This window comes from Hesperophylax consimilis, chromosome 31 (genome assembly GCF_061612785.1).
Source record: "Hesperophylax consimilis isolate HC1 chromosome 31, BYU_Hcon_1.0, whole genome shotgun sequence".
Classification (NCBI taxonomy): domain Eukaryota; kingdom Metazoa; phylum Arthropoda; class Insecta; order Trichoptera; family Limnephilidae; genus Hesperophylax; species Hesperophylax consimilis.
The window spans coordinates 1,454,353-1,480,447 of NC_142866.1; the positions used below are offsets into that span (position 1 = coordinate 1,454,353).

General features: G+C 32.4%; 1 protein-coding gene across 1 annotated transcript; it reads right to left on the minus strand.

Moving 5' to 3' along the window:
* Positions 1 to 1,168: 1,168 nt before the first annotated feature.
* LOC149409322 (putative sodium-dependent multivitamin transporter) lies at positions 1,169 to 25,581 on the minus strand. The gene is made up of 12 exons (XM_089649804.1): positions 25,304 to 25,581; positions 24,633 to 24,781; positions 23,528 to 23,749; positions 18,346 to 18,502; positions 16,984 to 17,167; positions 15,661 to 15,757; positions 11,909 to 12,009; positions 10,960 to 11,179; positions 10,451 to 10,675; positions 10,003 to 10,169; positions 8,315 to 8,624; positions 1,169 to 1,312 (listed from the first exon to the last, which is right to left on the minus strand). Exons 2-12 carry the CDS (start codon positions 24,747 to 24,749, stop codon positions 1,277 to 1,279), a joined length of 1,836 nt encoding a protein of 611 aa, XP_089505930.1. The 5' UTR covers positions 24,750 to 24,781; positions 25,304 to 25,581; the 3' UTR covers positions 1,169 to 1,276.
* Between the last annotated feature and the right edge of the window lie 514 nt (positions 25,582 to 26,095).

The following is a 26,095-nucleotide window of genomic DNA, read 5'->3' on the forward strand; positions in this document are numbered from 1 at the left end:
AGCGCAAACTTTGCCTTTAAAAAGTCACTTACTGAACCTCTCTCCATCTTATCACAGGACAAGACCAGGAGCTTGGTGGTCAAATAACATTATTTTCAACACATATTATAATATTTATCTTTACTTTTGATAATTATTGTGATAGAGATCCCATATTTTGACATTGTTATAAAATGTTACATATTATTCTTTACACATATTATGTGTAAAGAATATTAGTATCAATTTGTGTTTTTTCATTAAAAACTAAAACACATTTGTCGCCGTTCCCATGAGAGTTGTGTTGCCAGGAGCCCCTCACTGCCTAAGTGGACTAAACCAAAACTAACTCTGAACATTTGAGTTTTAGTGACAGATGGTTTTTAAAACTTACATTATTTGGATTTAACTATGTTCATATAGGGGTAAAAAAAAACAGGCATACGTCAATCTTACACAGTACAAATCCAGCAGCAAACACGTGATAAGTGTCCAAAAACTTAAGAGTGTTAACCAAATATGTCAAAATTTAAGAAAATTACGTAATGTCATTTAAAAAAAAAAATATTCTATAATGTTAATTTTAAAGCTTTGTGCGTTTTTAAGCTCATTTTGTAAGTACATCAAGTAAGTATGTAAACGACTGTATAAGACATTAACTTTATGCTATTACGAAAAAACAAACTTCAATCTATTGGTGGAAATAGATTTTCATATTTTATGGATTTTGCTGTTATAAATGTTTCCTGATAAAATAGCATATTATATCTCGTACTTTAAAACATATAATAAATAACTAATAATAACAAATAAATCAGTTTGTAAAATACATAAATATGATGTGTGTTTGTAGATTTCCACATAGAAAATTTTAAATAAACACATTTCAAATTTTATTTATAAATAATTTAGTACTTTCTTGTAAGCATATAATGCGAGCTTCATATTTAAAAATAAAATTAAAAAAAAAAAACTACTATCTATCGAAATAAAAAAAATCACATTTTTGAGTAGTTTGATTTTTAACAAAATGAATTATTAGCGATAAACAAAAAAAATAATAAATTCTATAAAAATTAAATCTATTAAAAAAAATATTATCGATTTTCATAAATAAACTGTTTTTTTTTGTTTTTAATCAAACAAGAAATAATAGTTATTATTAATAAAAATTAAACTAATTTATTGAAATAAATAAATACTATAATTTTCTACGGAGGTATGCGAGTAAATTGGCCTAACTTATTACACTGCATCTTAATGATTTTTAAATAATAAATGTATTTTGAAGATTGTGCTAATAAGTCCTGCCCATTAATGGTTTCATCTCCACCTGAAATTAGAAATCAGATCAAATTAATTCAGACCTGGATGTATAGCACAGACATCTTAAGGCGAAATAGGTAGATTTGACCTGAAATTTGGCATTTTTGAGGCCAGTTTTAGACGTATGGACACTTTTCTAGAAAAAAACACAAATTGATTTTGAAAGATCGTTATTTTATCTAGTAAAGCAAGATGATAAATTTTGGAAAATAATATTATTTTCATATCATAATAAAGTGTTACCGTTGGACGTTGTGCAGATTTGTTGCATTTTCAAAGGTGAATTTGTATTATACAACAAATATTTCAAATCAATAATAATACAGTATAAACAATCAATAAATTATCTATCATAAGTATGTATAAGAATTTTGTTTTTATTTCAAATAAAATTACTAATAAATAAATCCGAACACGCGTTTTTTGACGAAAATTCATCAATTTGACTAAGTATTTATTTATGGTCTTACAAATTGGTATAGTTCATAAGACATTATTGCAACATTAGAAATAATTTATGACCAAAAAATATATTGTTAAAGTATATAATAGTAATTAATTTCAATTTGTGTTTGTGCATTTTTATTAACTCGGCACAAGACAAAATTTTGTCATTCTTCGCCGCGACCGGGCGGCGAGCGGACGTGTAGTCCACGTCGGTCTAGTTAATAACATTTCAAAGAAATGGGGAAGCTTAAAAATGGGGAAGAAAATACCCTTGGAACAAAAGTTTTATTAGAAAACATAAATTACGACATCAAAAACGTACGTGGGAGATATATTTTGAAAAAAAAACAAAGGTTAGTGATATTTAATTATCTGTGTACATTGTACGTACTTATACGCTACAGGGTCGTTCGAAAGAATCAGTCAGAATAAGCACATATTTTTTATGACATTTGGCGATAATTTTGTGTTGTTTAATTTCCAGGGAAAAGAATCAACTATGGACTATCAGGAGTTTATGTCTGTCATCGATGTTTCATGTGTAAATGTTAAAACTTATGCCAAAGTACGTGAAACTGTTTGTGATTGGTGGTCAAAAAGTGCCACGAACCAAATGATTTTGGATTTGTGATGTGCGATTCAAATCATTTTACTGTTCATAATTTCTATTTTATTGTCCAATTCACTATTACATTGGTATAATTCAACATATTTAATATATTTTGTGTTACTTTTCGTCAGTTTCATAATGTCATATTGTGAATTGAGTTTCTTGTTTTAGGAAAAAAGACGAGGTTATTTTTGACATACTAACCTATGATTTTTCAATCGAAATTTACCTAGTGAATTTAATAACATTTCGAAAATTAGACGAGTCAGGTCGCTCCGTTAACCATGAAAACAAATACATGAAAGCGATACAATATTATGCAATCGCATAACTACATATGTAGGTAGGTACCATAGAAAATAGTTGGAAATAAAACCTAGTTTTAATATATATACTACTTCAGTTGTAAGGAATAAACACTCTTTTCAATGTCATACATATCAAATCAAGTAATACTTTAAAGATAAGTATTAGAAATAAAACTTACCGGTAATACCTTTCGGACAAATGAATAAATATGTAAAACAAAAGATTTTTACTCACTTTTGGAAAACCTATGTAAAATAAATTTAAAAAAATCTATTATCTATAACTATTTGAAATTTTTTTATATCTACCATGTCAACGGACTGCATTTGTATTTATTTATGTTTACGCACTCCGACGTATAATTTACAAATATGTATGTAACTACTTATTAAGAAGAAAGCTACAACTGAGAACAACAGTAATTGTTATTTCATCGGAACCATGCTGTAGTTTTCGTCAGCCGCGCGGATGTACGGCTCGCAGTGGAATGAATTCGGTATTTCTGTCTCGTTCTAAAAAAACGTCCGATCGCAAGACCGTCTTTTAATGAAATTTGAATTCTCGTCCGCTGGTTATGACGCCTTAAATTTGTCAACGTTGACATGCCTAAGGTTGTTATAAATAAATTCTTCACTTAAATGTACCAATTATTACAAACTAGGCTTTAATTCCAGACAAAACCTTTACAGTTGGGATATGGGGTTAATACTATGTAAAAAAAAAAAAAAAATCATTCAAATTTTTGTATTATTTTAAGACATTTTTGTTATTTGTTTTTGGGGTGTTATGCCGTGTTGCGCTAACTCCTTCTTTAGCCAACGTTGTCCGAAACGGAGGAGGGGCGCAACACGGCATAACACCCCAAAAACAAATAACAAAAATACTTTTGGCCGTGAAAATCTTAAATCATATTTAAGACATATTTTCTCTGACGGGACTCTATTCACTTGGTAGATAAAGTTGTTTACAATTCAATAAATTAGTCCTGGGTCTATCATGATTGGTTGAGAATCCCTTTGATCCAATCATGAATTTCCTATGATTGATTGAGTCACCAGGACCTTTTTTTGTCCTGGTGACTCAATTGATCAGGTGTCAGCTCAGCACTCGCGATTGGATTGGCGATTGATGACCAGATATCTGTGATGCTGGTCGAGCCGGAACCCGCAAGCTGCTTGCTACCCGCGTGTAGTCCATAGATATATATTTTTTGTATAGATTCTAGACTTGGCGTCACGATCCCGACATTTGAGATTGACAGAATCAGAGATAATTGATATCTGAAATAAGCTGTCATTGTGGTTCCAGTAACGAGAATGTATTGAACCACTTCTTGGTTGTTTCGACAGTTATTCATGAAACAGAGGTTAACTTCTTTTGGTAAAAAAGGAAACAGCAAATTTCTAAAACAATGAATAAAATCAGTTTTGCATAGCCCTCTTTTGACTTTGACTTTTCATAAAGAAAAACAGCTAGCTACGTCCACAGACAAATCGTGTCAGTGCTGCCTTCATAGGGCGATTTTCCCGGTGTCGATATATAAAGCAGTGCGGGTGTGGTAGCGGTATTGATAAAGTGAACAGTTAACTAATTGTATCGATTCAGCATAAAGTTCTCGAGAAGACTTGCCTAGACCCACTGGAATGAATTAATGGTAAGTTTATGAAACTTATGAACGGTGTAATATTATTTTCAAATATAAGTTCATTTTCAGCTTTGATGTTATTCTACAACAGAAAATTGTTTATGACTCACTTGTACACTCATTTGTACATATCAGCCATACATAGATAAATTTGTTGTTAGAAGTCTTGCACCTATAAGACTTGCTTTTGAGTTAGTGTGGTTAGTACTACGAATATGGCCTACCCCTGAAGAGTGATAGAAGTGTGTTATGGGCGTATCTGTGCACTCAATGTAAATTTTAACTTACTTTGGATGGAATTGATCAAACATTTTCTAATATTGTAATTTTTTCATGACCAGATAATCAATTTCATTGGCCTGCTTGGGGCTTAGGAGTCAATAGGGTCTTGGCTATATCAGTTTTCTTTGCAATCGGTATTGACCACACTTCCATATTTTCTGTTCATGGACAGTGCTTGGTTAACTGACAAAAGAAGATATTATTCATGCTACTGTAAGTATCCAAGAGCTGTGGTTTTTAATAGAACACTTTGAAAATGAGATTATAATATCATAGAAAATTTATCCTTAAATCCCAAATGTACGATTATTAATTAGGAATTATAAATTATTTATTCACGAACAGAAGAAAAAATACATAAATCTTATTGATGTTATGCATGCATATTGAAAATAAAAACATCTTCACTAACTGCTAACAATGTGACATAATTAATAATCACAAAGGGTGTTCTTCAAATGCATACTAACTTACTTACCAATTTGAAGTAACAGTAAGCAATAATTTTTTTAACCTTTTATGTATATAAAAACCATATCTAAAATCACCATTTTAAAAATATATAAATAAGTATAATAATATAAATAGAAAAAAAATACAAATAGGAGCCAAAACTAAAAAATAAAAAAGATGATTATTTGTATGGCATTTTAAATCTCTAAATTAAAACTGGATATTCTCTTTTGTACGATTTTTATTCAAAAGCTTCCTAAAAATACCCTATAAATTACGTAAAAGTATAAGGATGTAATAAAAATAGAGGATAAATATTCCATTGAGTTCCGATTATTTGTCTTTTATTCGTCAATGCATAATTTTCGCCGTGCGCCAGCTGATTCTATTTTCGTAATGAGTTTTTTGTTTTTTTCCAAAAAAATTATATTGTAAATTGTACCGTCTTACCAGATAAACCGTCTTACTAATTAGATTCTTATGCGTCCTTTCAACAATGATGTAGTAAAGCCGGCCTCGAGCCTGGTTTAAGACAGTTTTATTCAAATGAATGGCATGGTAATAAGTGAAGTTTTTCACTGTTCTGACCTTATGCAAGTTTTTAGTAAGGCTGAAAGTGTTTATATATATTTTTTAAATCGAATATAATCTACCATAAGTAGTTTCACCAGAATAGCCAGTTATATTCAGGGAAATGATTGTTTTAGTATCCTTAAGGATACGCTGGCGAACAAGAGGTTAACCTTTCCGCACTGGAAGAGGGTAATAAACTTCCCCCAAACTAGACTTTTGTGCGATATCTAATTATTTTTTGCAAAACATTCTGTATAATTTATGTTACCTTCTACTATTCGGTAATGGAACTGCATTTAAACAAAAATGATCACATTATTATTTTTTAAGATATTGAATAACATTCATCTAATTCTGATGAAATTAACAACTCCCCCCCCCCCGGATCCTCATAACTTTTTAAAAATTGCAAAGATTAAGTGTTACTGGAATGGGCAAAAGAAATATTAAGCGATATATGGGGGACCCTAGTGACCCCACTTTGGGAGACATTAATGATAAATTATATTGAAAGGTGAAGAATGCAGTATTCATTATGTAGGTTATGTAATAAATTACTAATCCCTTGATCGTCCTTGACATCTAAAATAAACAACTTTTAAAAAAGCCATAAATATGAGTAGCCAGCATAATTTTATTTTCGATTAATGTAAATGTTTAGTATTTTAGTTTAACTTTATAACAAGCAAAGTAAAAAATAAGGTTTAAGCAAATAGTTGAGCAATATCTATATATATTCTTATAAAACAATATGTATTACAAATTACATATGTAGGAAACAAACACTGAGAATTCTGAAAACAATCAATTTGTAATCATCCTCTACCAAAAGTCTTTCGCATAAATTTCCGAGACAAAGATGTGGCTCAACTGATGAATGCTGTGAAGCCTGTTCAAACTAATAGGTAAATAATTAAATACATACCTCCATAAACGATAGGATCCATTAAAATTTTCAAAATGTTACACAAAAGCAAAAAATCCATCCCATTATAAAAATTATAAAACCAAACATTCAATAAAGTAGTAATAGCAGTCCACAAAGTAGATAAACCGGTGCCGAAAAATAACTCAGGGTGCTTAGCTTTCTGGTGCCATCTATAAAAAAGGATAACTATCAAACAAATGCAAAAAAATAAAAAAATTGGAAATAATAAAACCAACACCAAGTACATAAAAAATAAATTACCAATAATTAGGTCAACACAGTGTCAAACATTTTAAAAACATAAATTTATTATTCATGCAAAAAGCCAAGAATATCCAAAATACAATAAATTATCTGTTTCTCAATTTGTAAACATTTATTTCTTTACTTGACACAATTACTGAGATACAGTTAATTTAAATGTACGAGATAGAGCAGATTTTTCCAACAAATATTGAGATACACACAAAAAGCATAACACGAGTATGTAGTAGGCATACTTAAAAAATCCATGTCCAACATTATTTTTTTTTACAGTGATGAAGACAACACTCTTTTTGTTGGTGATATCTGTCAAGAAAGTAACTCCTAAAATGTGTAAAGGAATGGAATAAGGTGATATTTATGTAGTTTTGGTCTGTTCTATTAAAAATGTAGAATGGAAAAATTATATAGATGGCGTTAATTAATATATTTTATTAAAATACGCTTTTTGCTTTACAATATTAAGACAAATTATTTGTTTGCCCCTGTACAAATGCAATATGAATAAATATTTGGTTCGTTAAACATAATTAATTCTTTCGAGAAAGGTATATAAATACAATATTATATCGATGATTCAAGGCAATATTGCATTTATATGCCTTTCTTAAAAGAATTGAGTTTTATATGGACAAAACTATTTATTCATATTCATGTTGCGTGTGTACGCGCGCAAACAAATTATTTGTCTTATTATTTTAAAGCATAACTTGCAAAAAAGTGTATTTTCATAAAATAACTAAATCAAGGCCACCTATGAACGCGTAGATTATAACTAGTGTTACTTTTAAACTTAATGATGTTATTGTAGCTGAAAATTATATATATTAAAAGGATATTAATAGGAAGCACAGCAACCCATACTTATCATATTCAGCTACAACCAAACAATTAATGTCTTATTTTTCAATCTTACCACTCTAGGCCACTGAACAGTCATAGACCGTCACTGATGTATATAATTTCATATGACATGAAAATCTTTCGAGACCCAGCCCAAACTGATAATCCCTGCTATTGATCCCATTTTGAAAGAAATGGCTTTAATGAAACTTATAAAAAAGAATTTTATTGAAGTTTATTTTTTTAAATAATTTGTCGAGACAGGCTTGCATAATTGAATCACCTAGGTAGTATTTACACGGGATCGGGATATGGTCCTGCGTTGAACCTGGGTTATAAACCTTCATCTTATCTTTGTGAAAGCAAAAGGTAATATGTACCTCCATCGTAACCCCTATTTAAGAAGAAAGGGGTTACAACAGGGCTATGAACGTTATATCCTTACAAAAAATTAACATACAAGTAAATGGTTCATAACCTATGTTTATCGATATCATTAGACACTTTAGCCTTGGAAGAAGATAATCTCAAATGGACAGACAATGAATTATTTGCGTGACGAAAGAATCTGGTGTTATTAATCAAGTGTCTAAGTGGGACTGCACAATGCATGCCAAAGTTGCAAACATTAAATAGAAAATGCAAGATAACTTACAGGCACATTAGTGTTGGCAATTTTTTGGTCATTCTGCTTCTTGATTTTGGATGATAACAGCGGCGTGAACAAATCTGGGTTCGGCAGGTTGGCACGCAGAGACTTATCAAGGTCATCAATTGTAGTATTATTGTCGTTGGATTTTGTAAACATGCTTTCTTCGCTGACGGATTTCTCCCAGCTGTTTCCATATATTTTTGGGGATATTTTGAACAGTATAAAGGAAGCAATATATCCTACTAGCAATGTTATTAAGAAGCCAAGGACGCCTGACCACATGTATGACAATCGGTACAGGTAAAAGTAGTCACTGGAAAAAAAGTTTTTATGCTATAATACGTATTACGCAATTTCAATTTATAAAAATACTTCAGGTCAATTATAATTTGTTAAGCAACAAAACCAATACGAATTTTAAGTTTTTATCCATTCTAGATGAAATAAGTAATGTAAATTTACTACGAAACATCTATGTACAAAGTAAGTAATCCAGATAAATGCTTTTCAAAGCATGTGATGCTTTTTAGTTAAAACTGCTCTAACACATTAGTGAACTAGGCCATCGATATTATATAATTTTATAATATGTACTCAGGGCTGGCCTTCAGCCAAATGGCGCATGGTGCTAGTAAAAACCTCATGGGCAATGTGTTAGGTTATTATCAGCATCTTGTCTCCCTGGTGCCTTGTCAAGCAGGCGCCAGGAGGGGACTGATCCAATTGCGTCAACACAACAACGGCCCTGTATCTACTAATTAACTAGAATCCGGATTCTAATATTAAGTTGGGTTTAGTGAGGGCTGATTTAATAGTACATATAATAATATGTATCTGAAAGTAAAATTTAAAACACGGAGTAGAACAGAGACGCTTAAAAATGTAAACTGATTTGTGAACTGCAAAAATGATCATATCAAAAATGTTATCAAATTAATTTTAATTATTTGTCTTTCATTTTGGGTGTTGTTATTTATTAATGTAATACTTATTATGTTGGTAGTTTTGTTGTAAACTTCTTATGTTATAAACTGTGCCAGCTCTCAATACAGGATTTTCTAGTGAGACAGGCACAGTACATCCAGCAATGTAATATAATAAATAGAGTTGAATAATAAAAAATAAAAAGTTACTTTGTTTAAGGAAGGTATTTAGGTTGAATTTATTTCTAAATATGTATTCTTAAATAAGTTAAACATGTTCATATTTCTTACAAAACGTTTTTTTCACAGTAGGTGTGTATATTCAAGTTGTTTTATTTATAGACATGAGTAAGCTCATATTTTTGTATTCACAATGACTAAGAAGTAGTTAACATACTCAACCTTTAATTGGTACCATAATATTATAAAACTGATCAAATACCATAGTACATGGATGCATTTTAATTACAAACTGTCATACATATTAATTAAAGATCTTGGTAACATGACCTTTGAACACCATAAAGATTTGTCCATCTTTATAAAGCATGAAAAATTAAATAATTCATTGTTGTACTGTGTATTGTATTGTAGGTATATATAGTGTGTATAGATCATTTGAAGAAATTAATTTTCACAATCATAAGAGACTTAATAAGTATCAAAAGTGTTTGGCTTATTAACATTGTAATATGTAGTACTTAACTAGTATCACTAAGTGTGTTGCGCTGTTCAAATAATGAGAAATGATAAGGTGGTAGAGATTACCTATTATCATTTGGAGTGGCCTTGGAAATGAGGATGTGTTCCACTGAACTAGAGTTTCGGTTGCAGCCTTCAATACTTGTGGGCAAATAGGGTGGGGGCGGCTTAGGTCCGCCAAACCCAATCCAAAGGGAGTTTGCCAGTCCAAAGATGAATCCGATGATTGAACCCTACAAAATGAAAGAACAATAAATTGACTACACAATGCTTCAAGTGAAATTTAAAATAGGGGACATAATAATATTGTAAGCTAGATAAACAGCTGATGTACATTTAGACCCAAATTGGTTTATTCGGTTCCTTAATAACATTTAAGTGTTTAATTTGTCCCACTTTTATATTGGTTTTCCTACATAACAGATATTTTTTTCTGAGCTGGTTTCACTGTATTTTTAATTAGTAGAAAAATAGGAAATTATTTTGTAGAAAGACAATGAAATGTTATATGTACCACTTCGTTTGCTCTCAATGTAAACATTCCCAAGGTGAATATTCCAAAAAGTGGTCCGCCCACCACTCCAAAGATAGTTAGCGCAGATTGCAATACACCTCCTAAATATTGCGCAATGAATGCTATGGACAAGCAAATAAGTCCATAGATACAAGCCATCACTTTTGACTGAAGTGCCATTTTGTCTTCAGGAAGGGGTTTTTTCTGGATCCTTTGATAAAGAGGCTGGCGACAAAGAGTAAAAATAATTGTAATAAGTTTGAGTTAATAATAAAAGCAATTCGCATTTTAATGTTTGCAAAACCAAAATATATTAAAATTTGCATGAGTAATATTAAATTTTAGGTATTAAAAACGCAACATAAAAAAAATGTTTGTATAGACATCGCAAGAAAACAATAAAAAAAAATGATTATCATGATGAATCGCTTTCAATTGTAGGTGTTAAAAAGATCAGCAAATTGAATTTATACTTTAACTTAAAGTGAGCTGCCAATCTCTATTCAAACCTTGACATAGTCCTGCAAGGTGACGGCAGCAAGACTATTGCAAGCAGCTGATACGGTGGACAAGGATGCGCTGAATATGCCCGCAATGAAGAGGCCGGCAAGGCCTGGAGTGCCACCCATAGTGTCTACTACGTAGTACGGCATCAGCTGGTCATTGGACGATATCTTGTTGTTCTTCACTGGGTCGCACTCAAAGTATTTAGAGTAGATAGCGAGGCCACTGGAAGTTACAGTATATATATGTGAGGATATGATCTGACTGGCGGATAAAATGCAAGTCAGTCAAATTGCATTGTGTGCAGATATAATAACCGCATCCGATAAGGAAACGTTGATTGGATGATCAAATAATCCAACTCACTCGCTTCTACCAGGATCATTCAAATAGCGCTTATACGTTCAACAGATTGCCTTTTTTATGTCAAATTTATGGATATATAAACTGTGGGCAGACAACATTTAAAAAAGAAAGACAAGAAAAGTTATGAAAAATTCTTTCAAATTACACATTTGATAAAACCATGAGACTTATTCTGACATCACTTTATTATTTATAACACCATTATGGATAAACTTAACTATGTAATTTATTGATCTTGCCGCTGAGAGCTCCATTGTAACCTATCAGATCTCTTACAGGTGTCGTTTATTAAAAAAAGTTTGAGTTTACCAATGGTTTACTTTTCAGCTTTTATCTATATTGTCATAAAAAACTTACGAAATTGGGAGAATTGCAACAATATTTAATAAGAAAACATGAATAATAATAACACAGTATTCATATAGCGCAGTTTAGTGTTATTTCACTTCAAGTGCACTTAACTACAACAAACTTTAAAATAGTAATTTAGTAAATGGTCATGTTCTTAAAATTATTCCTACAGATCTAATAATATAACACTAAATGAAAATGATAGAAATGAATAGTTATACGAAAATGAGTAAAAACCTGAAAGATGTGCTGAAGCTGAGCAGAGAAAGGATTGGCCAATTCCACCACAAACATTTTTGAGACGTCTTTAAGTCTTTAACCGTCAGTAATCTTTGAATCTGAAAAAACAAAATATACATGAGTTTGTTTTGCGTGTAGACATTTAAAATATGTAACTAGAACAGACAAGGCGATTGAACTTTACTTATAATCGCGGTGGAAATATTATAAAGACATAATCAAGTGTATGCGTACACCAGCCAGATGCAACAGATTATTATAGAGTAGACGGATTACGTATACTTCTCAGGAGCACTTAGATTATAGGCTCATTTTGCTGTATCCCATTTTACCTCATTCCTTTAACAGTAACCCGGTCCATTGATAAAGTTCACTAGGGCTGCCATTGGATATGTGGCTATGTCTTCTGATTCCACAATTTGCTTTCCCAGGTATCCAAGCCTTTTTTCCCAAGAGACCGGGTCTTTGGCGTCATAGTATGAGTAGATGTCAGATTTACACTGCATGCTCCCTAGTACAGCATCAGAGTAGCGTGAGAAATACGAAGGATGGTGGACTTTGTTGACGTTTTTTTTACAAGGTTAGACAAAAATATCAATCTGCTCATCCATGTGGCATATGGAAAATGGAGAAAAAGTTATAATTAATTAATTAAGTAATGATTTTAAACCGAAATATTGATTTACCAAATCAAATCAAGAAGCATAATCAATTTAGTATGGCCGGATTTGTATTCCTGAGAAATAATTCAGAAAAATCGATAACCAAAGTAGTTTACAATAATTAGAATCATTACATAAGGGTTATTATATTATTAGACATGGGTTCAGTCTTTTGCTTGCATAGCTCCACTCCATAGCTATAAAAATTTCATACAGTTTAGAGCTCCTAGCAACTGCTATGTTTTATGTATTGCAATATGGCACAAGAGTCCCAACTGCTTCCAACCGTCTGGAGCCAGTGTCTCCAATTAGGGTATGCTATGAGGCTGAAGGGAGTGGGGAGGGGTAGGACATGGGGAGGAGGAAAGGTTCAGATCTGATCACCAGACAAGGCTAGAAAAATTGAATTTTTACCGCGAACTTTGGATTCGTAGTCGAGAGCCTTAGGGATGATGGATCAAATCAAATGACTTTTTTTGCATACAAAAAAGGTGGCGTATGTCAATCTTACACAGTACAAAGCCAGAAGCGAACTTGTATGTTGTATGTGTACTTATCAAAATAAGTGGACAAAAAATACAGCAAAAAAGTTGGCACCGAATGAGTTAAAAGTAACAGTTAGTTAAGTGAAACCTTAGCATTGAGTAATGTTCCTTTGCAATAAAAACATCACAATGTAATATATGATTTAAAAATTTCACGGCCAAAAATATCATAGTGATTTATTTTTGGGGTATTATGCCATCTTGCGCTACCTCCTTCTTTAGCCAACATTTCAGACAGCATTACAGTGTTACCACACATCTATCCTGATGATGATGGACCCTGTAATGCTGTCCGAAACGTTGGCTAAAGAAGGCAACACTGCATAATACCCCAAAAATAAATCACTATCATCAGAATGTAATGTTTTCACTGTTCTGCATTGTATGCGGCAAAATAATATTAAGACATCTGAAGAAATGTGAAGTGAGCAACACACAAAAAATGCGAAATTGACCGTGTTTATGAGGTTTTGAGCAAAGTGATGCCAGTTTAAAAAAAAAATAACCCATACACAATTGGTAAAGCTATTCTCGGCCTAAATATTATTATAATTTAAAGGGCTACATCCAAAAGCCCAACTAGCGCTCGGAACATGCCGCTGCCACTGGTGTCGCCCATGGCAATCAAAATATGCCACCGCCATTGCCCGAACCGGATGGTGCCTGGAGGTACCATGTGTTAACACACACATGTTAACACATTTTGGGCGGAAAAGGTAGTTCTACCCATTCGATCGATTGATGCTTAACGCCGGGAAGGGTAGTTCTACCTTTTGCGCCGGCCTCATTTCAATTGCAGAAAATATTATTATTGAATTATTTAATGTTTTTATACAAATATTATATACCAATATCTTTTTAAAGATCCCAACTATATGTACATAAATATTGAATCGTAATGCAAGTTTTCATTTTATAATTATCTTCGTGCCTTTCGTTTACATCGATATTTCAAGAAAAGGATAGTATATTAATTACATAACATATTTTGTTGTTGTCATAATTCAATTCCTGGAATGAGGGTTTTTATGACCGTAAAACCTCGAATCTCTATCTCTGTTCTGCCTCACTCAATACCTATGTGCGAGCGAGAGATGTCGGGCGTATTTAAAGAAAGCAGGTATGGGCAAATACTGATAGGCGGACCGTAATAAACATATTACAAGGTTAATTGAGTTGCATTTCAAATAATATTTGATTTTTGTTTATTAATTTTATAGCTTGGGTATGCTGAGTACTATGTAGAAATATTTATTAAAATATTTTAATTATTTTTGAAGATATAGCGAATTAAAACAATTTAAATAAATTTGCGCAGGACCTTTATTTTAACCCGGAGACAGTGTAGTGCCAGCGCCAAAAATACCCGGCCGAAATGTGTTAAGGTACTACAGTACCTTGGTCGGATTCGAGAACTTACTGGTCGAGTTGGTCGGTATGAGAAAGTACCAAAGTAACTTCAACGCGCTATTCAATACAATTTTACAATTCTTTCAACCCACGATCATTTTATAATTTCCATTGCTTTGTTGTGAATTACTTGTGTAGTTTAAAATTTATCACGGCTGGTTTATCCCCATAAACAAAATAAACCTCTATAAAAGATGACATCTTTTATTTTAACAATGCCAAACACACCCTCAACCTTCTCAAAAATAAAAAAAATACACAAGCTGTGTAGGGCCCTCTTTCTCATGTACCAACGCTGTTCCGGGGCTTTAGGGAATATTTATAAGTAGGTTGTACGCCTAAATACATTGTTTAAAGAAGACATAAAAATGCTCTAATTTGTAAATACGTAATGTGGCACCATTTTGTACAAATACATAATAATATTAATACAAACTACCTACTTTTTCAAGGTGTGAAACCTGCACATGATAATTAATTTGAGTGACTAAAAAGAGGGTACAAAGTTCGCTGAACTCAGGAGACTGAACATTCAACCATTTTTTTTATAGATTTTTATCAAACAATCAAATTAATCACAATACTTATCAGTTTTAGACTTTAGATGATTATGCAGAATTTGTCTTGCATATTTTATGAATAAAACTTTAATTATTTTGCTTAACAATTATTTTTACGACCTGGCCACAACAACTAAATATGTAAGAGAATTTTATTGGTACGCATTGTTATTTATAAAGATCAATGATAATACAAATAACCTCAACCTTAAGTGTTGTTCTCCTAAGTTCAATATAAAACAATATATTTTATTACGTATGATTAAAGATAAATCACATGTCATTTTTTTTTTAAATAATGTATTCATAAATTGTGAAATACAATGAACATTATCAGAAATACAATCGAGATAATAATGTAATCTTGTAGAGTGCAAAAAAAAAACAAATTATTAGATAAAAGTATACTAAATTTAAGCCTAGACAGGCAATTAACTGGGACACTATTTGTGATTATAATCAGTGTGGGAAATGACATAACAAATTCTCTCAATCAGTTAAAAAAACAATAATATTCGGTAGAAAAATAAAATAAAAGAGAGGATGTGGTCGTAAACAAAATATATACAAACCTGAGTTTGATTAACAGCATATAATGACAGATATGTGACCATGCCTCCGATCACCAGGGAGAACCAAGTATGGCGGACAGTTGGATCCAAGCTGAAACTAATTTTTAAATAATTATACTACGTTTAATGAGTTATTTTGAAGTTATTAGTACAATTTAACTTGAATCCCATTGGTATTTTTCATATTTCCACATACCGTTTTACATAATACAAAACAAACTTATCAAAGCTGGCGGAAGTATGCTAGCAAATAATCATAATACATAAAACTTGAACAAATAGACATTTATAAGCTTGTTAAGACATACTGTAGCCTATGTGACATAATTAATTAAAAGATTCTAACTGTCATTTCCATGCCTTGTTAGTTACAATGATAAATTGGCTAACTTCTCTTCATCCCACAGATGAAGAATATGAATTAAAATATCCATCCTGTAAATGCTCCACAGTTAGCGAGTTTAATGAGTTCTCAAATAAATTACAATTATTAATAACAAACGCAATCAGGAGTTATGGCAAGCGAACTGTATACGTTTCCAATTAAGATCATTACTTTTAATAACTACGTCCTTCAACATTTACTGACATCCAAAACTCTATGCACATTTATCTTCAATGTGTAAATAACAGCGATGTGCAAATACGTCTCAAATTGAGTTTAACTAAGAGCAAGATTTTCGTGATACTTTCGTAACAACTTGCATTTTAAGAAATTTTGTAAATCAGTAGGCAATACCTTAGCCAAACATAGGAATCTCCAAAACCGTTTTAGGGCCCCACGCCCCAGGCTTGTGAACTGATCACCTCATGCTCGGATGATGATGCACAAAGCGGGCATTCATTGAACATGTGCTCGGTAGCGTTGTAATCATACAATGCGGAATATTTTATAATAATAATGGGTAAAATATACTGGACCATCCGATTCTATTGATATAGGACCTGAGTTTACAGGGCAGAACCTCTAGTAGCCTCTCAATTAGATCATTTTAGGTGTCAATGTGAACTAACTTTCCGTTAGCTGCATTATGTAAGAATAAGTTTATGAAAAACTTTAATCAGCATCATGATAGGCACTTTCCTGGCAGCCTCTAGGAAACACATCAACTCCTGCTGGTATTCTGCTGTCTCTTATTTAGCAGTCTGTTTCTGTAGGTTTCCTAACAGAAAGTTGTTTTAAGGAGATTGTTCATTAGTCCATCACCCAACCATCCTGTTTTTTCCAGTTTTAAGACCACAATCAATAAAGACTTGCTTATTGTGAACTCTAAACTCTGTCAAACAATCGTCTAAGAATTTTTTCTAGTAAATCTAACTCACTTGAAGAACTCAATGCGACCACCAGCCTCGGCAATGTACCAGATCTGGTCCAGGCCACCGGCGGCTATAGCGGCATAGATGATGATGCTGTACACAGCCGCAAACATCAGCAGGGATTGGAAGACATCTGTCATCAGCACAGCCTTCATTCCTCCAATTGTGGAATAGAAGGTGCATACGAGCCCTACAAAAGTGCATAATGTCATGCAGATCTGAAGCTATATAATAAACTTTTAAGTTTGTTTAAATAGGTGTGTGTACATAATAATAACAATCTTTTAGAAAATTGTTTGAAAAAAATATTATATTAAGTAATTAGGTAGTCAAAATGTAATTTGATTATTTATTGATTACTAGCTGACGTGTACCCGGCATTACTGGTGGATAACTTTAGGAGGGAGACGAATACCATTACAGATTTTTTAAGATATACAATTCTGTAGTACATTATTTTGATGTATCTCATAAGGTTTTGCCAGCGTTACCAATGTAAGCGCCTGAAAATTCTTTTTTTACGACTTGATTACAAAACATTGATTTTCCTCTACTTTCCATAAACATAATTTCCATGTATTATATATTTAAACCTTCCGGAATAAATTTTCTAAATGATAGTGAAAACCTTATCAAAATCTGTTGCATCATTTAGAAGAACTAAGCGCACAAACAGACAGACGTGGATAGCGACATTATTTTATACTATTTAGAGATGATATATTTTAATAATATGCAAAAACAAAGTTTCCTCTTGAGACAGATGGAGTTTACAAACTCAGCTGTTCCCAAAAGGTGCATCTATCCATCTCCCATAAAATAAATCAAACTTTCTAGTTTGTAAACTAGACCACCCTGACATATCGGCAATTGTCGAACACTTAATTGAAACCGATAATTACTTTGGATTTGTTTCTGAAGTTCTTTGCAAGACCTAAAACGCATCGAGCATGCCTAGTTATAGATGCAATTTAAATCCACAAAAACCCCATTAAAATTAATAGAGACGACGGGGCTAATGGCTACACCAAAAATAAATGCCGAAAACCATATTAATTTTCATTAATTATACAGAAATACCGGTCCCAAGAGGTATTTCCGGCTCCATTCATAAAGACACTTCACCACATTATACACATCCACCCTAATGATGGTCATTGTAACTTTGTCCGAAGCATTGGCTAAAGAAGGAGGCAGCGGAACACCGCATAATTCTCTTCTAACATTATTACTAAGTCTTCAATTTTAATTGATTTCATTTTAATGACATGATGTTGTCTAACCTATATTCTGGAGAAGGTTTGACACCATTTAGCTATTTACTAATCTTATCTATAAAAGTGAATACATACATAATTATGTACTTACCAATTAGTAGGATGGAAAATGTTTTAGATAGTCCGGTAACAGCTTCAAGAGTAATGGCGGGTGCATACAGAACAATTCCCATGTATAAAACCATTTGGAGAGTATACGCAATAGAGGCCATTATACGAATGGTAGAACCGAATCGAAGTCCTAAGTACTGAAAAGATAAATTAAAGAAATTATAGAGCAGTGCACAAAAGACAAAATGACAAAAGTAACCAATTGGATTCACATAAAATAATAATTGAGGTTGATGACTTAAGAATGTACATTGATCAGTTTTATTCAGTGCATTGCAAATTATACAGTGTACAGGGTGACTGGTAATAAATACAAAATATTGTAAATGAAATAAGGAAGATACTAAAAGAAAGCGAAAACATTGATGATAATAAAGCGAATAGAAAACCTACATAATAATGCAATTATTTGATTTTGCATTTTGTTTTCATAGGTACCATACTAGTAAAAACACAATATTATTCTTGAGACTCTCAAGGGAGAAACTGTATTTTTAAATGCGGCATACCCGTGGATATGAAAACATTATGAAAAAGTTAATCCGTACAAGATATTTGCTATTAAGTTTGCATTCAAATCATTAATTTGTTGTATTCCAGACTACAAAGTGATGTTAAGGGCTCTTAATTTACATTATTTAGAATTCTACAAGTACCAACAACTTGCATAATTTCCTGGCACTACTCCAAATCCAAGAACTTGTTTAGTAAAATTCATATATTGTTGAAAACAAACACGTAAATAAATCGATGTTTTCAATATGCCCTTGGTTATATTAAAAGATTATAATATAAATTATTCTTTCTACATGGCTGATTCAAATATACCTACCTACCATATTGACTTTTATGTGTAAAAGCCAAATAGGTGTAAACATATGAAAATAATAATATGCAAATATAGTACTTAATTTCATATATATATATTTTTGATTTAATCAATACAGTACCAACAGTCACCATTTTTGTTGGAATTTCAGCCAATTAAAGTAATAACTAATTTTAGGACTCTGCAGAGAAGGCCTGGGTATCTATTCCAGAGTCTCTACCACGAATTACTCGCTATGCGCCATCTACGAACGAAAATCTCTACGACTTTTGTCACAAGTTCTATATTTATACATTCTTGAGTGTCGCACGGTTGAAGAGATGACTGTGTTGGCAACCCTGTGAATATTGTCTATGTTTCTGATGTGTTTGAGGTTTCTATGGAGTTAATTTGAAATGTCAAAAACAAACCGTTGCCGCGTCGCTCTGTCAACGTTTTTATTTGCTACCGCACTTTTTCTGAAATGAATGGCGGTGGTGGATACATATCGAAATGCCAGGAAAATGGTTAAAACAACTTTGCAGAACTAAACGAATCCGATACCAACTTCGAAAAGCACGCGGGAAACGATTTTTTTTTTTGTATAAGGCAATTCACCAGGATGCAATGAGATTTTGACAGTTTTGCCGATCTCTACTGCTTCGACCCACTCGTTGTTTAAGTCGAATGAATTTTGACGTATGGCGTGTAGTATGTACTTTCAGTGAGACTCAAGAATAATAAACTCTACCAGTGTATGCACTTTCGGCGGAAATTGCGAGCGATCGAGACTGGGGAATAGAGCACCTGAGACATAATATTATTAGATAAGTCAAGTTAAGATAAGACATTCAGTGTATTTATTTTCTAAATTAGTAAAATAGGTAAGCAGGTTTTGCAGAATTTTTATTTCGATAGAATCTATAGAGATAAAGATGTACAAGTGGTAAAAATCAAGATATGGCATAGTCATTTATAATGTCTGGCAGAAATAAATACATATCGACGCCGGAAAGGCAAGAGGGCGTAAGTGACAATTGTCAAAAATGATTTAATCATACAGTTTTGATTAGAATTTTTATCTGATCATAACTTTATATTATGTAAAGAAACCTTTTCAATATCATGTGTTCGAACTGAAGATGAGCTTATTACGTATATTATAAAATTATCCCATCATAAACATTGTTAAGTTACATTTCAAATTACCTTGCTTTAAGCTAAAGGAACCACATTTGCAGTTAAATATGTAATTTATTATGAAGTAATGACATTGTGTACTGATTACAGAGAAACTACATTTTATTACTGACGCAAAAGTCTTGATAAATAAATTTTATTTAATGTTCCAACATTTAAAAAAACACTTGTAATAAACCTTGAATTCAAGAACTTGTATAAATAATAAATCATAATAGAAGTTACACTGTACATAATTTATTAAATAAAATTACATATATGACAGTTTTTGTTTTTCTGTAAAAATCTATTTTTTTTAATAGATGATTTAAAAAATATTTATTTACTGATGGTTGAACCTTCCTCCCCAAGGACTGGAGTCAACCATGCTAACAGAGCCAAATCCCAATTTGGTAGAATTAACATTTATATTAATTTGTTAGTCTATCTGTCGAGTTTCAGCTGCATTGGATGTTGAGAAGTGAGTTAATTTCCGCTTCCGAGTTGTGCATTCATTCATTCAAGAAAACTATATCGAAATTTTGAATAGATGTATTTAAAAAGAGGCATGGGAGGGATCGGTTTATTTAATTAATATTTATGTTATCCATTGAAGCTTATTTGGCCACATTTTGGCCAATTTGCAAAACTCCCGAGCTTACGCTGGCCATAATGTAGCCAATTTGAAGAAATATATTTTAATAAATTGGAATTATTTAAAAAGTGCCTTCGTAACTGTGATATTCACTGAGCCAAACAAATTTACACAGCAAACAGTTTTCCCTGTTTTTGAATAGATGACTCCAATTTCGAATAAAAAGAAGATTTTTCAGTTTCGAAATATTTTTGAAATGCCGTATTGTCCGTCGGGGTTGCAAACTTAGTTATCACGCATTCTTACTGCATCCGGTTTATGTGGATTCCATACCGACCCATGAGGGAGCGCTTTAAGTTTACATAGTCTCTTATAAGAGATGATCATAGTACTTTCAACTACATAATGTGTATAAGTAGTTATGTGAACAGTAGACCTCTTTTTTTTTTCATCTTCGGATCTACCGGATCTGCCCTGATGATGGACACTGCAACGCTGTCCGAAACGTCGGCAAAAGAAGGAGTTAGCGCAACACGGCATAACACCCCAAAAACAAACAACAAAAAAGTAGACCTCTTATCCAAAAAAGTATTTTTCCAATTTTCACTTATTTAACAAATGAAAACCAAAATTTTCCCTGAAATCATAAGTTTTGTAAGTAGGTACTTAAATACCTACCCACTGAATTGTATACCATACATTTTATGCAACTTTTTTTATTTAAAATCCAACTTCCCCACCTTCCTCTTACACATCTCCTTCCTCACCCAATTACCTTCAGCGTCACAACATACCCCAATTAGGAATGCCATAGTGTCACGGCTTTGAAGACAGTTGGGAGCAGTTGGGACTCTTGTGGGGTTTCACATTAATAAAATAAGGAATTGTACAATTCGTTAAAAAAAGCTCACTATTTCAATGACAATTCTTGTTTCAAATAATTTTCAGTCAGGTAGGTAACATAATATTGAAAATAAAAGGAATAAACACAAAAATTTCTCATTAGAAAAGAGAATCTTTATTGAACCTATACAGGGTGTCCGGAAACTCGTAGTACAAGCGGGAAACTGGTGAATCTACATCACATTTGGAGTCGATTTTGTAGTATATATTTTTTTTATTTGAGCTTTCGTTATCGAGTAAATCGAGTTTGCAGTTGATTTTTTTTTTTTTTTTTTTAATCAAATTCTTATAAATTATTACTGAAGATCAAAGTACCCAACTAATTAAAACTATTTGAAAGTAAAACAAATGAAGAAACTCGGATTTGAAGCATTATTTTGAAATCACCCTTCATTTAACCCGGTGTAATCATAAAATATTTCTGCTCTGCAGGGTTAAAACATCTGTTATTCAACCCTAAACACCAGAAAAAACTTTAACCCTAAAATAGCCGAAAAATATTTTTTTTTGGTTTTTTTTTTTTTTTGAAAATGCTCAAATCAAAAAACTTTATGTTTTTTTGGGTTCCCCATGTGGTGTAGATTCTCCAGTTTCCCGCTTGTACTACGAGTTTCCGGACACCGTGTATAATGGCCACATCTCGAACCAGAAACGGAATGAACAAAGAAATTTGCAGTCAGACAAAATGCGAAACGGTGGAGTTAAAACATGACTTTGCTAAAGACAGTCAATAATAATTTAACTGTTGTTATTATAATTATTAATCGTACATAAAATAATAGTAATTTCAGTTTCTGTGCTCTGCGTTAGTCCTGCATGAAATCTGGTTCAATTTTGTTTTGAATTTAAATGTCATTTTCAAAATTGGAACTGATTGTATGAAGAATTCATACAAGGGATAAATTACCTACTAACCATTAATAAAATATTTTAAGGCGATGCCATACGTAGTAATGCAAAATCATGTGTTTTTGGTTTGAAAATTTGGTCGCCTAGAAATGTTTCAGATGCTTTAATTAAATACTGCGAGTAGAATACATCTTGGCCTTTGAAATAATCGAGTATTTTTTATTAGTCTTTTTATAAGCCTAGAAAAAAATAATTTATAAGGCCTATGAAAAGATGTATTCTCTTGGCCTTTGAAATAATCGAGTATTTTTAATTAGTCTTTTTATAAGCCTAGAAAAAAATAATTTATAAGGCCTATGAAAACTGCTTAAAAGTTCAAAATCTCCTACTTACGAACCCATTTTCGGTTATGATTTTATTGTATAATGTGGCAAATTAAGTTATTTATAAAATGATAGAAAAAAAATTAAATATTTATGCCTGAACATCCACAAAATAAAATAAAAGGCACTTTTTGGCCATGTTTTTTTCTTGCATAAATCAAAACAGGCGGATGATGTTAAGCGGGAATCCTTATCGCCATCTACGTAAGGGTTGTTATTGATAGCGGCTCAATTTAAAATATTACACGACGTAGTGCATCGCCTTAACAGAAAATTACAGCACCGGATTGCGCAGTATTTAATACAGTAAGTGATCATGTTAATGTGTTCAATAACTTTTATATTTTCAGTTAAAAAAGATGAAAGTAAAATAAAAATGATATCATTTGAAATTCAACAAACACATTACGGGAACATATCTGTAATGTAGTATTGGCATACAAACCTCGTAAGCGCTTATTTTCTGAAGTTTGAAGAATACTGGTAGGTACAAATAAGCTGCAATGGGGGTGGCAATCCCATAAGAAATGTTGATCACAACAAACTGAGTCCCGTAGCTGTAGTTCTCCGTAGACACTCCCAAGAGTGTGATAGCTGACATGAACGAGGCCATCAAAGAGAAACTCACCGGCAGAAAAGACATGTTCTTATCAGCCATTAAATACTCCTGTTAAAAACATACATTTTTAAAAAACCTGTTGAATTTCAAAACTGCTTTCCTATGTTGAAAATAAATTATAACGACACACTTTTAAAAAAATTATTATACAACTTACAAAATTAACAACTAAGCAATAATGTTTTATATATTTTCAACAGTTTGCTGTTTTGCATGCAGAAAGAATTTTTGTAAATACACAATGCCGAAGACTTGAAATCAAAGGTTTTTAACCCTTTAGCTGCAAATATTGCATTGTTTCGGCAATTAAGTATACACATATAGTTTTTAAAAATGATTTAAGTGTGGTAATAATTTCACCTAATAACCCACACAGGAGACCTCCTAAAAAAAATATTTTTTCTAAGGGCCTATGTCATCTTTGGGAATGCTGCTTGGAGAGTCTTTTTAATCATCATCATCCTAAACACACATCACCCGACGAACATGGGCATCCCTGCTAACACACCAAACGTAGCGAACCACTTGAGGTGATATATGGCAGAGATGTTGGTTATCCAATGAATGGTTCCCGGGGCGGCGGTACGAACCCGCCTCAAACAAAGCATTTGTGATGTTTGATATCATATAAATACAATTTGTTGATTCTTTGTAAACTCCGAACGGGGAATCAGATTGAGATTCAGCAGTAAAAGGGTTAATAACCTAAGAACTGATATATACACTATCTGGTATATTATCGCCCTAGTAAAAACCCAACATTCAGAATCGAAACGATGCTTGAAATGGCTTTAGTCGTGTTTGGTGACCAGATCTGAATAGCAAGGTACTTGCCAACCTTCCTCTTCCCCAAATTGGGGATGGCATAGTCTCAGTGGCTCCAGAAGGATGGGAATCTGTACTCGCATAAAAAAAATTAAAGATAAGTTACCTGAGTAGTTTTCTGTTTGCCTCCAGTAAATCGATAGTAGACTCCAATAGAAATGGAAATAATGATCATTAGGATCATTATTACATAATCCCAAGCATCAAAATTTACTTCAGCCATTTTTGATGTTTTTTCTGGATATATGTCGAGATCTGTACAAATTTTAATTTATTGTTAGTGGGTCATAAAGGCACAATGAAATTTTTAATATGTTAAAGAAGTAGGTACAATTTTAAAGCTCTAATTTGCTATTTAACCTTACAGATATGGGACAACCACTGTGTCATAGCAGGAAGGGTTTCGGGTTCGATTAGTTGTGCTCCATTGACAAGGAATATAAACTTAATTTAAGTACTGTCTGAAAATGGTAATGGGAAACTAAATGAGCTCATTCAATAATTAATAAAAACAGTATCCGAGAGACAACTTATCATTTGTACACTATGTGCAGTAATATGCGGGCAATTATTCTACAACCGTACATAGAAAAAGTAAGACAGTTCAGCTCGTGATCTTGTGTTTAACATATCAAATTTATGTTATGTTCTGTGTGCAGTAGGATATCGAAATAGCAATTTTGTAATGTCGGCACAATTGCAGATAAGTCTTAGTTAAAAATATATTGAATGCATTAACAACCAAAATAAACTAATACGAATAATAAATTGACACACCTTAAATAAGTCGAAAGAGTTCGGTTAATTCATAAAACTACTATCCCGACTGTTTTTAATGACACTTTAACAAACTAATATAAAAGTTATTCAATCTTTCCAAGGTAAAAATCTTTCCATAAAACAAGACTATCCCAGAATGTCAAAATGCACACGAAGCCCGAAATAAGTAAAGTCACGAACTACCGAACTCAAAACCATAATTCACTTGTACTTATTCATGATTCGTGACACCGAATGAACTTACGAGCGCGACTGAATACTAAATATCCCAAATTGTTAGCGGTGTCAACTATTGGAGGTTAAGAAAGTGTCAAATTTAATATGAGCGGCTAGAACTGCTAGAAGCACAAAAATATAATTTTTTAGCCTTGGCAATAATAAATATATATGTACAGCTGTCTGTATGTCATAATATTTACTGGGTAGGTACTATTATTATTTGGCCACCTCATAGTGTCAAACCATGGTAAAGGCTGGCCGCATACATACGTTTTCCGTATTCGATTTCCGAATTCGTTTTCCGTATTCGGAATTCCGTGAGACTAGCGCAAACGTTCGTTTTTCTTCATTCGGAATGTATAAACGTCAGTACCAGTGTTGCCAACAACGGCGATATATCGCCATTTAGGCTACTCAGAGCGAGAATCGGCGCCGAAAAAATCTAAAAGGCGACTGGTCGCCAATTAAGCTACTTCAAAAACATCAATTTTAAACATGTCCCGAAATTCTCTAGCCACCCCCCCCCCATGAAATTTATTTTTCTGGGGACAAATTTTATATTTTTTTGAA